The sequence below is a fragment of the Microcaecilia unicolor genome, chromosome 9 (assembly GCF_901765095.1).
Source record: "Microcaecilia unicolor chromosome 9, aMicUni1.1, whole genome shotgun sequence".
NCBI classification, from domain to species: domain Eukaryota; kingdom Metazoa; phylum Chordata; class Amphibia; order Gymnophiona; family Siphonopidae; genus Microcaecilia; species Microcaecilia unicolor.
Window position 1 is genome coordinate 214,021,814 of NC_044039.1, and position 15,660 is coordinate 214,037,473.

Consider the following 15,660-nt stretch of genomic DNA (forward strand, 5'->3'; position numbering starts at 1 on the left):
GGAGGAAAAGTTTGCCCTCTGGTGGAGAAAAGCTCGGCAAGAGAGCAATATAGGAGAGAGAACCGCAGTCCCCAGAAACCACCAGGGCAAGGTGACACTCATGACTCGCAGGAAGCAGAGGGGCAAGGGAATGATTGGGGTTAACACGCTGCTGATGTGAAGCAAGATTGTGTCAAACGTTTTCCTGAAAATAAATTGATTAAAGAAAAACTCGTTTGAAGAGTTTATCTCTGCCTTCTAGTTTTGTTAACTGCAAACTCCACCGGTTTCCTTTGCTGTCCCGGAGAGAGAGCAATACAGCGCTTACCGTCCTGGCACAGAACTCTGGCTATGCCCAGGGAAGCAAGCCAAGCAGGAACCACCTGGGTCCCAGTTGGAAGGGAGACCAGGCCTGACAATATGCATGAAAGAGATTTGCATATAATGGAGGCAGTGGGCATGCAAGGGGTCCTTTTACTAAGGTGTGCCGACAAAATGGGCTGCGCTAGTGTAGGCGCGTGGAGATCTATTTTTCAGTGAGCCTGTAAAAAAAGGCCTTTTTTAAAAAATTTTTGCCAAACATGGACACGAGGCAAAAAACAAATTGGCGCGTTTTCCATTTTGGGTCTGAGACCTTACCACCAGCCATTGACTTAGTGGTAAGATCTTATGCAGTAACCACCCGGTAATCGTCTACATGCATAGAATGACGATTACTGCTCAATTTCCAGCGCACGTAGCAGACATGCGTAAAAAAAAAAAAAAACTACCGTCCAGGTCTTGCAGTAACTCCAAACTGACGTGCGTTGGACACACATTAGTGCTTACGCGGTTTAGTTAAAAGGTCCCTAAATCTCCTACTTGTATATTCATAAGGGATATCCTGAAAACCTGACCTGTTTGTGGCACTCGATTCCTGATCTCCTGCATCCCTGACTTAGAGAGATTAACTATTTTTATCAGTTTATATAAGACACCAAGCCTTAGAAAATGTTCCCTTTTTGAATGATTTGTAACATACTCAGATATTAAAAACTAGAGTCTGGTTAAACCATTTCAAAGAGCATCCAGTCCTTCTTAAAAGCACATCCAAGGACAGGGTAGTTTTGGACTCGAGAAAAGACTCTGGCTTAAGGGCTATTGTTCCATTCCAGTGAGCTGAAGTAAAGACAGATTCCATTAGTTTTCATTTCTTCTGCACATGCGTTGTCTTAAGTAAATTTATTTTTCTTCTAACTTGTCATGTAACCCTACATTCAGGTAAGACTATAGCTCATTTTCAACCGTTTTCAAAATAGCCGAAGAAGTACCTGTAATTATAGTGTGACTATACTACATCTTTGTAAAAACAGTAATGATAACATGTAGGGAAGACGTTATCAAGGTGGACTACACTTAAGACCAACCGTTAACACCAGTTTTTAGTAACTAGGTCTCATTATGCAAAATGGGATCTGTACTAAAAATAACGCATCTTAACTGTAGACCATGTTGATAACTGTGCACTTAAGGGTCCTTTTACCAAGCGGCGGAAAGAGGGCACTGCACTAGCAGCGGGGGCCCTTTTTACTGCAGTGGGTAAAAAGCCTCAAGACAAACAAGGCCATGCGGTAAGAGAACTCTTACCGCATGGCCAAGTGGTGGGGAGCCCTTACCGCCAACCATTGAGGGGGCAATAAGGGCTCCCGTGGTAACCAGGCAGCAGTGGTGTAGCTAGTTGGGTGCGGTCACTCCCCCAAATGGAGGTCTGCCGGCGCCTATTCTTTTCTGAAGTCGCGTTGCATTGAAACCGTGCACCGGCAGAAGTCGCTCCCCCCACACCGTCAACCTGGCTCCGCTTCTGCCAGGCAGTACACGGTGATGCCTGATTAGGCCAGGTTACCACTGCGCAAGCCATTTCTGGGGATTTTCTTTTTTACTACTACTACTAGTACTTAACATTTCTAGAGCGCTACTAGGGTTACACAGCGCTGTACAATTTAACAAAGAGACAGTCCCTGCTCAAAGAGCATTTCCCCCAGAAATGGTGTGCACTCAGGGCCGAACTACCGACGGCGGTAGTCCTGATTTAGCGTTCGGTATGCCCGGGTTGGGCTTACCGATGCTTTCTAATAGACCCCCACAGGGAGCAGGATCTACTGATTCCAGCTAGTGATGTGTGCTATAGGAAGTCACAATGGAGGACCTCATTGACTAAGACATTCTTCTCCATGCCATGTCTGTTGAGGGAAAGGCTTAGAAAGTCAGGCCTTGAGTTATAAGGAGGGCAATGAACTCTCAAGGGTCTTCTAGAATCTCAACCTAAATCTTCTAAGGGCTCGTTGTTTTAAGCAACACCAGGGCTTTTTTTGAGGGGGTACTGAGTACCGGCACCTTTTCTATTGTCTGCTAAAATTGACCCAAGTTTTAATGAAAGAGCTCAGGCTCTACACACCAATTCTGCATTTTAATAGATTCTGTGACTGGTTGCAGGGGGCCTGGCTGTTGCGGGGTGGGTCCTGAAGGGTGGCCTAGCATTTTATTATTTTTCAGATACAACTTTATGTCTTTGGCCAATCCACTGGAAGTGGGCCTCTTTCAGCTGAAAGGACGCTCTGAAATCCAGGGATACAGGATGAAGATGAAAGGGGATAGACTCAGGAGTAATCTAAGCAGAGGTGGTGGAGACAAGGACTGTATCTTTATGCAGGAAAGCAAGGGGCAAGCGCAGAGGATCTCTAAGGGAGAGAAAGGGATAGTAGAGATTAGTAGTTGGTATGGCTGGGTAGACTGGATAGACCATATGGTTTCTATCTGCCATCATATTCTGTTTTTGTCATTGTTTTGTATCTAAATTATAATATTAACTTTAATAAAGTAAGTACAACATCGCTTTTGGCTTTAGAGGCAAATAATTTTATGCCTCTTTTACCTCAATAATAATGGGAATTAAAATTGCATAGACGATAATTAGATTTGAGGGATCCATACCATACAGAGCCTTCTAGGCCTGATCATAAAATAAAGAGGGCCCCCTGGTGGTGGGTGGCAGTTACTCTTCAAGAAAACAAATTCAATAGCAAGTATGTGGTGTGAATTTGTGTTTTACTAAACTGCTCTGTTGCCAAATATGGCAGTCTCATCTTCTTTAGTAAAATAAAGAGAGTGCATATCGCTAACGGATGCATGGGAGAGACAGATTAAAGCAGTCCTGGATTGGTACGGCTAAATAAATAAAGAAAGTCAGAACTAGTTTGACCAGTTCTGGATAACCTGAAGCCAGCTGGTAAGCCCACAGCTGTGTCTGCTTGACCTCACCAATAAATCTTCCCAAGTGCACGTTACACTCTGTTGCTTCAAGGTGAACTTGAGAACGGCTTCTTAGGCTGCAAGATCCGTCTCTGCAACCTCCTTTGCATCACCGACCTATCAGCCAGGCCCTGAGGTCAGGAGCTGTACTTACATTGAACAGCTGTGTTGTTGCCTCTGCTGAAAAGCAAGCCAGGAGTTAAAAATAACAAAAAACACCACATCTCTTTCTTAAAGTAAAACTTTAATGTCTCTTGTGTTATAAGTTAGAGCAAAGAACTGCTATAAACAAAGAATTAGATGGAACAGATTAACCACTTCACTGTTGAAGTTGAGACCTGCCTCTCCGTTTTACGCGTTACTAAAGTGAAAAGGTAATACCGTGCTATGTCACTCGACATTCAGTAGCAGAAGTCTTCTGGGGAATTTTCTTGTTCTAATAGGAGCAGGTATTCACAAGTGTGCATTCAGTTTGGACGACTCAAAAAAAAAAGGTGCATGCAAAATCGATTACACACACATAAACCTAAGCATTACGTACATAAAATTGATTTGCACGTGTAAAACGGTTTTAACATGTGTAAATTTTATTAAAAAGAACAAAACGAACCAAAATCCCCCCCCCCCTTGAAAATCAGGAATAATCTGAAAAAATCGGAAAACAAAATAAAACAATAATTTTTCACCTTGCATAACCCTATCCCGATTGTCAATTGCATGGAAATAGAATTTGAACATAAACATTTCACACTTTGCTCATTCTGCTCATTTCCTGTTCATGTAGCCCTTTCATTACGTATGTATGGGGAAACTTCCGCTATGTTTTTCAACAAATGATGTGAGAACTGAAGCAAATTATGGTTGTTCAAAGGGAACACACATTTGACAGGGCAAATTACCATCAATGAAACCTTAGCATATTACAACGGTATTACAGGGCAGGACTTTTTAAGTCTTTACGATGCTATGACGTACCAGGAAGGCCATTTTCATTGGTAGCCCACACATTGGTTTGTACAATCAACATGAACTGATTTCCTGAAAGTATAAAAGAGTAATATTGCATACCCCCTCCTCCTGATCAGGGTTAAGAGAGACTCACCGGGATCATCTATCCCTGTAAGCCAAGTGCCTTCTTCAGTCTCATATTTTTCAGAATTCATCTAACGAGTGTCATGTCCCAAAATATAATTTTAAAGGGCCTGGCCTAATGGTGAGCACCAGAGTATCTGCATGATTGTCCTAGAGATTGGCCACAATCTTCCCCCTGTCCTCTGGAATACTGGTTCCCATTGGCTAAACTTCACAGAGGTGGTGGTTTAGGCAAGCTGCAGACGCAGCAGGTAGTAATGGAGAGTAAATCTGAACCCAAACTAAGCCAGGAAGAAGCAACATTTGAAAATAATACAAAAAGTTTCTCGTTGACAAATTTTCAGCTTTTCATTTTCTTTCTTTTTTTTTTTTTTAGCAATATGTCTCTCTGAGCGGCACAGCCACTGTGACATGACAGGGCTCATTTTCAAAGCACTTAGAAGGTTTTTTTTATTAAGCGGAGGGGAAGCCCAACGCGGGCTTATCGCTCGCTAAACTGGAAATACCGCCAGGCTACCCACAGCAGCCTGGCAGTAGTTCCCACCCTCTAGCGCACACACCTTTTCCAGCACCAATCTTTACCCGACGGTAATCGGGCAGTGCCACGCGCTGCCCGGTTACTGCTGGGTTAGTGCCACTTTAGGGTGGCAGTAAATGCTCCCCCACGAAATGGCCACGTGGCAAGTGCTTCCATTTCTTTAAAATAAAACAGCCTTTTACCCACCGCAGTAAAAGGGGGCACGTCGAAAACACAGGCTGACACCAGCACAGACCTCCTTTTGCTGCAGCATCGTAAAAGGACCCCTTAAGAACTTTGAAAATATGCCTCTAAATACATAATGAAAAAAAGGCACCTGGAAATGATCTAGAATAGTTTTTTTATTTCTCTAACCAGGTTCACAACTCCAGGACAAGCGCTTAGTTTTAAGAAAAATGAGACTGGATGAAATAAAACTTGAAATGGATGTTGTAAACTAATGTATGGTGGGATTTTCTCAATTTAAAAATGCTGCACTTTATGGAGGACATGGGCTAAGAAAAGAAAGTCAGATAACGGACAGGAACAGCTGCTCAAAATCAAGCCATCGGCCCACAGAAGTAATAGAAGGAGAACCGTGGCTGCATAACGATATCAGCCTGTTGCAGTTCCGCTTTACACTTGGTCTGTAGTCGCTGTTGCCATGTATGACATATATGCCCCGTATGTCGTCCTTCTGATATGTAGCGTCTGCACGTGCTTCCTGATTAAACTGAAGACAAACAGCATGACAGTTCGTGCCACAGGTTCAGACCACTTTCCAACTTCAGACAAACCGTTTGAAATGAAAATAACGATACGGCCACCCACAAGAAGAAAAAAAAAATGACCTTCAGCCATATCTTCTAGAGCAGGGATGGGCAACCTCGGTCCTCAAGGGCCCACAATCCAGGTGGCTTTCAGGGTTTCCCCCAATGCATACGCAGGAGATCTAATAGAGGCAATGCAATGTGTCCAAATAGATCTCTTGTATACTCATTGGTGAAATCCCGACAGGCTGCCCACCCACCCCTTTTCTAGAGTGACGAATGGTCTTCAAAAGCAGAAAGTTGCTTCCTCAGAAATCGAATGCATATGTACTAAAGGAAGCACCAACTGGAAATCATACTTTGAGTTTATAAGAATATGAAAACAAATTAAGCTGCTTTACAAAATGGTCATTGTTTGCAAAGGGTGTAAAAACACTATCCCAAGAAAAACAGACTATAGGTTGGTTGCTTTAATTCTTCAGGCATGGAAATTAATAAATGCCATCAGTTTGGAGAGCCTGGATATTAGAAAATTATCGTCTTAGGTTTATTTGTCCTGCCTATCTTCCCATGTAGGTGCTTTGCTTCTCTCTCGTTTTTCCTCAATCACGTCTAGGAGCCGTGCAAAGAGAGAGTGAGAAACTAATCAGAAAAGAAGTTAGTGAGTCAAAAGGGGACTGAGGGAAACGACTGTGACACAACGTGGCACCCACTGTGAAGCAGAGGTGAAAGTACAACCCTGTCTAGAGACTGTTGTGTCAACTTACACTAAATCCAGGCTCTAACTTGCATCTGACATCAAGGTCTATTTTTGCTACTGTTGATAGAGGGAGGAAAGAGAAATTTAGCATTTCACTTTAACCGTACAATCGGGATTTGCAAATAGCTCGCTTGCAGCTTTGTGAACGCCAGGTACACCCAAAATGGCGTTCCTGTTATCCTCGAACATTGCAGTGATAACTGAACAGAAGCATAACTGAAATGTTTCCCTTCTCTGTCAGTTAGTATCTAAATGTATTTGTGTACAAATGGGACAGTTTTCAAAGCCATTGATTGGGGAAAACTGGGTTGTGTTGTCTTCTTACACTAGGCTAATGGACACCTGGGTTTCCTCAGTATCTACCCTTGTAGTTGAGTACAGGAAAGTAGTACCAAACCATGAGTCCAAAATAGAGATGTGAAGTTTATTGACAAGAGACCACCCTAAACACAGGAAGAACCAGACATGGCCACATTTTGCCAGAGCAGGCTCCATCAGGGGTCACAATCTGTTGGAAATTGTCTCATTTAAATAGAAATGTGTGGTACTTCTACAAGAAGATGCATCAAACGGTCACGCCATCAAAATTATACTCGGGGAAAGACTCCTGTTGTCCCTTGTCAATAAACTTTACCTCCCTATTTTGGACCTTTGTGGTTCCTTCTTGGTTCTGTAGCAGTGGCCTCCTTTATTTCCTGTTTTGAGTGTAGGGAAAGCAGGGTTAGAAGTTCTCGTTGGCTTCCGCGGCTGGTGCCATGATGGTTGCAGTTGTCCAGGTCTTGCCGTGTCTTGAGTAAGTAGAACTGACGCTTCAGCCATCTTGCCTTGGTTTTCTTCAGGGTATGCTGAAACATAGACTCCACTTACTCGGACGTGGCGAGACCTGGAAAGCTACAACAATCATAGGAAAGGCAGTCCTGTGAAAATATTCGGTCTCAATCTCTAATGTATGGACTCTTTTTCCCCCCCGCTCCACAGGTACTCCTGTGTTAAGTCCATGTTATCCACACTAATCAAAACACGCTAGCTAGATAACACTGAAACACCCATTCACCCTCATGCTTTGCCCCCTCCCGCAAAAAAATACAAACAATTAAATAACACATGATTAGTGTGTGCAGAAGGGCAAATTACCGCTAAAACACTAACATAATTTGCAATAAGCATTTTCTAACATGATAATAATATATTAGGGCTTAATTCACTTTTATAAGCTGGTTAAGCCAGGCTCTGCCTCTGGACTGCCCCTAACCTAGCCAATTAATACTTTGGCTCAGAGGGAATGTTAACCAGACAATGCCACTGAATATCCGAGATTAGCCAACTCAGCAGGATTTAACTGCGCAGAAGGCTTTCCTGGCTGGTTAAACCCTTTTCTGGCCGACAAGCAAAACGAGTTAACCGGCCAGGAACAGCCACCGACTGGTTAACTTATTTGTATGTGGTTATCCAGTCATTTTCAGCAGCTCTTAACCACTTAGTCCCGCTACACATGATTGGTTAGCGTCGCAGTGGAATATGGCTACATTGGGGGCGTTCCATGGCCGGAGTCCAGTTAGTGCCCAATATTTAGAGCTGATTGGTTCATGTTTAGCACCACATAAATAATCAACCCTATCTTATGTCCTAGCCCATGTCTACTTACGTCTGAATATTGACTTAATTGGGAAAGCGCTAGCTGGTTTTTTAAAACAAAACAGAAATTCAATGCCGAAGCCCACACAGGGTCTAACGTTGAATTTCCGGTTTTAGCACCGGCGGCAGACAAAAAAAAAGTGCTGTCTGCCGCCTTTTTGTCTGCTGTCAGCTGACTATCGGGGAGGGGGGGTTTTGAATATAAATACCTATATATCAGAAGTGTGGCCAGGTTGATGGCACGAGGGGAGCGGAGTGATGATGGCGCTGGCGCGTATTTTAAACACGACAGATTGCGTGAAAAATAGGCGCCGGTGCCGTTAGAAGTCTGCTTGGGGGAACGGCCGCTCCCCTGGCGACCCACCTAGCTAGGCCTCTGAAATATGTATACCTTCTAAAGCACACACATAAGAAACAATGTACAAAGCTAGTTCAGCACATTCTAGAAATTCTTGAAGAAATTTGACCTCCCGAAGGTGGGCATCATCCAATTATTTCACCACAGATACCAGTACGTATTTATCTTCCCTATGTAGACAAGGACACAAGATGGAGAAGTAAGCACACATTGGCTTCATATTGCAGTTAAGAGTCAGCGATCTAATATCAGTGGCTTATGTAGGAAAGGATTTCTCCCATATTTGGGCTTTACGTTCAGTTTTACTTCCGTAGCCAAACTGGAAGAAAATCTCCCATAAATAGACTCCTTTGCGTCTCTGGGAAAATGTTTCATATGTTGGGCCATAAAAAGCACAATGGTTCCCTTAATACTAGTGACAAATGAAGGACTAAAAGTAAAGAAAAAAACAACAACATTTGAATCCCACAATTACACCTGATAAAAAAAATAGCTGGCATAAATCATAATGCGGGAGAGCAGAACCAAAGCAGAACATGATCTCTGAGAGATGCCCATCATATTTCTAAAGTAGCAAACCAGAACCATCCATTTGCAACTCAAAAGAAAAAAAAGCGAAAATATTTCATAACGTAAGGCAGACCTTCTATTTTCAACCAGTGCAACCAGTTGTATTACTGGGGTTCTTAAATAGCTTTACCCTCTGTGAGAATAAAAGGCGTAACCATTTATAGAACTTACTGCTAATAAGTTGGATACTCCCTTGGGACTTTGACGGCAATTGGTAGATGACTGTTGATAACATTAGAGATTTGTTTTTTTCTACAGTAATGGGAGTCTACAAGGGTATCTGAAACTCCTCCTGGGCAGCTCAAGGATCACCAGAGGAAAGAATCCAACTTTTAGCAGTCAGCACTGTTGACTTCAACAGCAAAGTGGTTAACATACGGTAAGAAAGATGCCTTGTGTCTCTTCCTTAACCATGGCATTGGGTTCTTATCGTACAACCCTGTACAGTACTTCAGCAATTTTTTTTTTAAAGATTTAAAAAGCAAAGAGTTACAAAACCATTTGCAATTAACTGGGAATAGAAAAGATAGCACTTTTTTTTTAAAATTCCATTATATAGTACGTCGTATAAATTACAGAGTATTTCAGATGCGCAAATGCATCTGAGCCACATTTATCAAATGTAAGTTTCCTCTTGAAAGTTGAGTTCCTTTTTATTTGCTTGGCCTGCTTCCCCCCCGTTACTATCATGTATGACAGTGTTCCAAATCCGAGACACTGCTGCTTTTGCAATATCTCAGGCTGTTGGGGATGTGACAGTCTGTGTAATTAATACCCCCACCATTTGGGGTATAAATGGGCTGCAGTCTGAAATCTCCTTTAAGGAGCTGGTCATTATTTAAGGAGACAATCTGAAAGCTGGTCTCCGTCATCTCCAGAATGGAGTTGTCCTTCTTAGTGCCCGCCTCACAGTAGTCGTCTTTCCGGCGACCACGATTGTATTTCCACTTCTGGGAGGTGTAGCGGCCCTTTTTGTGCATGTGCCAACAGAAGATGCTGAGCAGGACAACTAGTACAATGATCACCGCTCCCCCGATTAGCCCTGCTAGTAAAAAGGGGGAACCCAAGCTTTGAGTAGTCGTTTGCTCATGGCTGGAAGCTGTGTTGCTGCCGTTATTTGTAAGGGAGGCTTTGGTTGTGGCCTCTGAGCAAACAATATCTCCTCCGGCTTGGTAGTTACTAGAAGTCTCCCATGGGGCCAAACAAATCTGATAGGTGGACTTGGGTTCTAGATTCACTAAATGTTCAATTTCACCTCTCACTATTCTCTCTTTAATAATTCCCTCTACCAGGCTGTGGCCCATTTTAACCCAAGTGAGCTTGTAGGCCATCACAGAAGAAAGAGGCAGCCAGCTGACCTGGATATATGTGTCGTTCACAAAATGGATAAACAGTTGGATTTGTTCACCAGCGGGAGGTGTCACCTTCTGATTGACCTCCTTGTCAGGCACAGTGGGAGGTATGGATGCAGTGGGTATTGTGGATGTATATTTGATACTAGGTACAGGAACTAATACCTTAGGAACATACGTAGTATAAACAGATGTAGCAGGGGCTAGAGTGACAGGTGGCAAACCAGGAGTGGTAGTGGGGCATGACAGCATATTCACATTGAGCTCCCTGACAGCCATTCCTCTAACCTGGTCTGGTCCTTGGCACATAAAAGCTCGAACATTGATGGCTGCAGGAAGAGATTTCAGCCATTCGGTGACCCACTTAATGCTGCAGTCACAATACCAAGGGTTATTCCGTGCAGTAAGTTGCTTCAGGCTGGTGAGGCTGTCAAATACCCCTGGTGTCAGCATTCGAAGCTGATTATTAGAAATATCCAGTCGCTCCAATTTGTGGAGGTTTGAAAAGGCCGTCACAGGTATGTGGGTGATCTGGTTGTCTTGCAGGTTGAGCTTAAGTAAGTACGTACCTTGTAGATCAGTAGGAGGGGTGCTTAGAGAATTCCGAACCATTGAGAACTCCTTAAGCTTGGGTAGATAACTGAATGTGCCATCAGATATGCCTTTATTGGTAAGAAGATTGCCATCCAAAATTAAACGTTCTAAACTTGTGAGATTCTGGAAAGCTTGAATGGATATTGTGGCGATACGGTTCTCATCCAATCGCAGCTCTTGTAAGTCTGCTGGAAGTCCAACTGGAACACTGCTTAAGTGGTTTTTGGATAAGAACAACAGTTTGAGGCTAACAGCTTCCCGAAATGCCCCATCTTCAACCCCAACAGTTGAAATGGAGTTATCATCGAGATGGAGTTCCTCTAGTTTCAAAAGCTGTGCCAGGGCTGCTCTTGAAATCGTCTGAATGTTATTTTCCTGGAGATGAAGCACCTTGACGTTCTTGGGAAGGTTCATGGGGAACTCGTCCAGCTGATTGCCATACAAGTAGACTGTATGAACTGACTGGACGTTGTGCAGCTCTGTGGGAAATCCAGCATTATTAATTTGGTTGTTGTGGAGGTAGAGCACGGTTACGCCCTCCGGTATCCCAAGAGGCACGGAGGTCAAGCTTCGCTCATTACAATAAACAAAGTTCCGGTCGCATCGGCATACAGTGGGACATGCCATTGTTTTGGAGATCTGCAGATAGAATCCCAAGCAGAAGAGAACCCATGATTTCAGCAGAGAATCCCAGTTCTGGGACCACATTCTAATCCAAAGGCCCATTTCCAACTGTCAAAAAATAAAATAAAATGAAAGTACTATGGGTAAATGCAGAAACAAAAAGCGGACAGCAAAAACTCAATGGCTGAAATCTAGTTTTGTTATATTTATGACCAACTTGGTGGCGAGAAGTAAACTCCTTTAGGCTTAAGGTAAAATAATCCTTTTATAATGGCCTATCTTGTGCCCTTGATAGAAAAACTGTAGTCTCATTATCCAGGATTGCACGCTTTGCTGCTTTCATCCATGAGGAGTGAAATTCTGATTAATAGGTTAGCCTTCTCAGCCAGCAAGAAGCAATTTCAAGTTACTAAGAGTCAACTGGAACTGGACAAAGGGAGCAATACTTCCTTGTGTACCCTTCTGTCACTTTGTAAGGCTCTCATCCGTTTTGTGCTCGACTTGATATGCCTATTTCGAAAGAAAAAAAAAGAGAATGCATTTAATATGCTGCTATTATTCTTAAACTACAAGCATTTAAATTCTGCTGATAGCATGCTTTAAATCCTGTATTTCAAACTATTTATACTCTTAGTGTAACACAATAACATTTTTTATGCTGCATTTTAATGATAAGACTAGAGCAATCAACCATCATTTATTCAACGGCACCGGTTCTCATTTTGAATATATAAATCAATATGCACGTTCATTTTTCAACATTTGTCATTAAAGATTTCTCCTGGATTCTTTGCAGACCTTATTAGCTCTTACTGGACCCAACACATGAATTATCAAATGGTGATGATTTTTCGAGACGGCATCGGTTCTCACTAGGCAGTCACAGAAGTGTGATCTCAATGAGCTCACACAGCAAGAAATCACCATGATGCTTATGTGGTTCAGCAAAACTCTCACAACCCTGCAAAAACAAGAGTCTTCCAAGATCTCCGTGTTTCAAATGCATTTCACAAGAAGATTTTGGCATGTCCTTTGCAGGGGCATAGCCAAAATTCTATTTTTATTTTGGGGGAGGCTCAGAGGTGCTGTAGGGACTACACAGTTCCTCTCAGGTCTTCTTCCCTCCCCTCTTCATCATACCTTTGATGGCAGGGATGCCCAAGCCCCGCCAGACAAAGAGATTCTGTGCTAAAGCCCCGCTCAGGGCCGCCGAGAGACTAGGCCGGGCCCGGTGCAAGGCTGCCCCTCCTCTGCCACCCCGCTGCCCCGCCTCCGCCCCCCGCCGCTCCCCCTGCCGCTGCAGTTCGCGGTCTCACCTGCCTGCCTCCACGGCTCCGGGTCCCCTTCATTCAAAGCGGCAGTCGCAGATCGCGTCTCTTCTGGTCTTCCCTCCCTGTGTCCCCGCCCTCATCTGATGTAACTTCTGGTTTCCTCGAGGGCGGGACACAGGGAGGAAAGGCCAGAAGAGAGGCGATCTGCGACTGCCGCTTTGAATGCAGGGGGCCCGCAGCTGAGGAGGCAGGCAGGTGAGACCGGGAACTGCAGCGCCGGTGGCCTTACCCCGGCGCCGGGCCCCCCTTGGAGGCCCAGGCCCAGGGAATCCTATGCGTTTTAAATGTGACAGTCAACAGTTTCAAAAGAAACATGTCAACTGTAGCCCACATTGATAACTACACCCTTTAATGGCAAAGACCGCCATTTTATGAAAAAGTCTGTTTCCAAGAGGACTATCACATTTTAGACAATGAAAAACAATAATCTAAGGGCCAATAATCTGGGTGTTGGGTGTCACATAAAGATACGAGGGTGAAGTTTTTGCTTATCTTTATGCCCAATACTTAGATATGTAGCAACTACTGTAGGCTGAAAAATAGTTGTCATATAGGTGACTGACACATGCATAATATTCTATGGATAGTGGCTGAATATGGTGTCCCATATTCAGTCATTGTCCATGCACACACACAAAACAATAACAAAAGCAGAAAAAAAAAAGATCAGGATGAGAGTTCTTCAGCAACCCCACATGAACAAGGGAACTAAAACTAGGCATAAAGTTTCATTCATAACATTGTAAGAATACAAATTGAGCCGAGTTAAAGCAAAGGTGCAAATGACATTATTTAAGCAAAAGCCTGACCTTGGAGAATCAAGGAGTAAAGTATTTAATCATTATTCTCCAACTGGATAGTTGACGACTAAGGTTTTTCAAAGCTTTACAATAAAAATTCATGAACTTGTTCAATGAATCACGAATTTTCTGGCTGGTTCAAAGACTTCAGTCAGTATCTAGTTTCCAGAAACCAGACTGACCCTTCTAAAAATGAAGTTTCCTTGGATCCGTCTCAGAGTTTGAGTAGATTTATCCAATCTGTAGGATCTAAAGCTGTCAGATTCAAGAACGGTGATGATGCATCAAAGGCTGGAGATGATTAAAATCACAGCTGTACCTTCTACAAGGAAACCAGCTCCACAAGGCTAGCAAAGTACATTGAACTACTCAACTATTGTCTTGTAATCATTATTTTCAGTTTTCTGATTTTGCCTCTATTGAATACGAAAAATGTTAAAATATTTCTACCAGTTTAATATGGATTTGCAGCATCATGTGTCCTGCCTGGAAGTCTGCAAAACAATTGTAACCACTAGAGGGCATTAGAAGGAAAAAGCTTGAAAGAGCTAACTCCAGCATGTAATTAAGAGACACAACGTTCAAGCTGGAGCATTGGAAAAGATTTTTTTCTAGTACAGAACTCATGAGAATTCACTTTTGACTGTGAATGCAGAGCACCACTAATTATTATGTAAAAAAACTAAATGGTTATGCAGCCAGACCTCAGAACATAGGTTTCCATGTCCTCTTCCTAGAATTTGGAGTAACTTTAGGAAGGCCACGTCGCATTAACTGGTAATAACGCCAATCATCACTTGGTTGCCAACTGGCTCCATTTCTTTGGGAGAGGTTGATCCAGTCTCAATTTTACCCCTTTCTATGAATGGCATTTTAGGCCTGTGCTTTCGGGGAAATCAGAAAAAAACATCGCCATGATTGCAGTGAGGTAAAGTTCTAAAAGGAACAACACCAAATAGCAACCCTCCAGCCCTCGCCCTTCCTCATTTACCTCCTCAAAAGCTTTTGTTTGCTTTGGAAGCCAGAAATGTGTTGTCTGGGCATTAGACCTAGTTTTCCTAATTCAGAACTAGGGAATAATGAGCTCTGGAATGTTAGCATGAAAGAGACCATAGAGATTGATTGATTATTATTTATTTAGATTTTGCTCACACCTTTTCAGTAGTAGCTCACGGTGAGTTACATTCAGGTACACTGGGTATTTCCCTGTCGCTGGAGCAGCCCTTCTGCATCAAAGACTGCCCTTGAAAAGGGCATAGAGGGTATATTTCAGAATATTTTTTTTTCGTTACATTTGTACCCCGCGCTTTCCCACTCATGGCAGGCTCACATGGGGCAATGGAGGTTAAGTGACTTGCCCAGAGTCACAAGGAACTGCCTGTGCCTGAAGCGGGAATCGAACTCAGTTCCTCAGGACCAAAGTCCACCACCCTAACCACTAGGCCACTCCTCCACTGTTGCTACTATTTGAGATTCTACATGGAATGTTGCTATTCCACTAGCAGAACTCGGCCCTTGCAGATCACCAATGTGGTCGCGCAGGCTTCTGCTTCTGTGAGTCTGACGTCCTGCACGTACGTGCAGGACGTCAGACTCACAGAAACAGAAGCCTGCGCAGCCTTCTACATGGAGTGTTGCTAGTGGAATAGCAACATTCCATGTAGAATCTCCAATAGTAGCAACATTCCATGTAGAATCTCCAATAGTATCTATTTTATTTTTGTTACATTTGCACCCTGTGCACATGGGGCAATGGAGGGTTAAGTGACTTGCCCAGAGTCACAAGGAGCTGCCTGTGCCTGAAGCGGGAATCGAACTCAGTTCCTCAATTCCCCAGGACCAAAGTCCACCACCCTAACCACTAGGCCACTCCTCCTGCACTAATCTTAGGAACCAATGATGCCATTTTAGCAGTCTGGTAACAGTAAACCTTTTAATGGAAGGCTGCTGTGTATCTGCTTTCAAAGAGCTCCTCAGGAGTTACATCCTA

General features: G+C 43.4%; 1 protein-coding gene across 6 annotated transcripts in view; it reads right to left on the bottom strand.

The window, feature by feature from the left end:
* Positions 1 to 9,356: 9,356 nt before the first annotated feature.
* FLRT2 (fibronectin leucine rich transmembrane protein 2) overlaps positions 9,357 to 15,660 on the bottom strand; it is a 138,232-nt gene continuing 131,928 nt past the window's right edge. For 5 of the 6 annotated variants that reach the window (XM_030215198.1, XM_030215200.1, XM_030215199.1 and 2 more), the window contains one exon: positions 9,357 to 12,049. In XM_030215198.1, the coding sequence (XP_030071058.1) occupies positions 9,656 to 11,641 (1,986 nt within the window). In that variant the 5' untranslated portion in view covers positions 11,642 to 12,049 and the 3' untranslated portion in view covers positions 9,357 to 9,655. Of the gene's footprint in view, positions 12,050 to 14,374; positions 14,424 to 15,660 lie in introns of those variants that run through there. The other variant, XM_030215202.1, reaches the window with a different exon arrangement.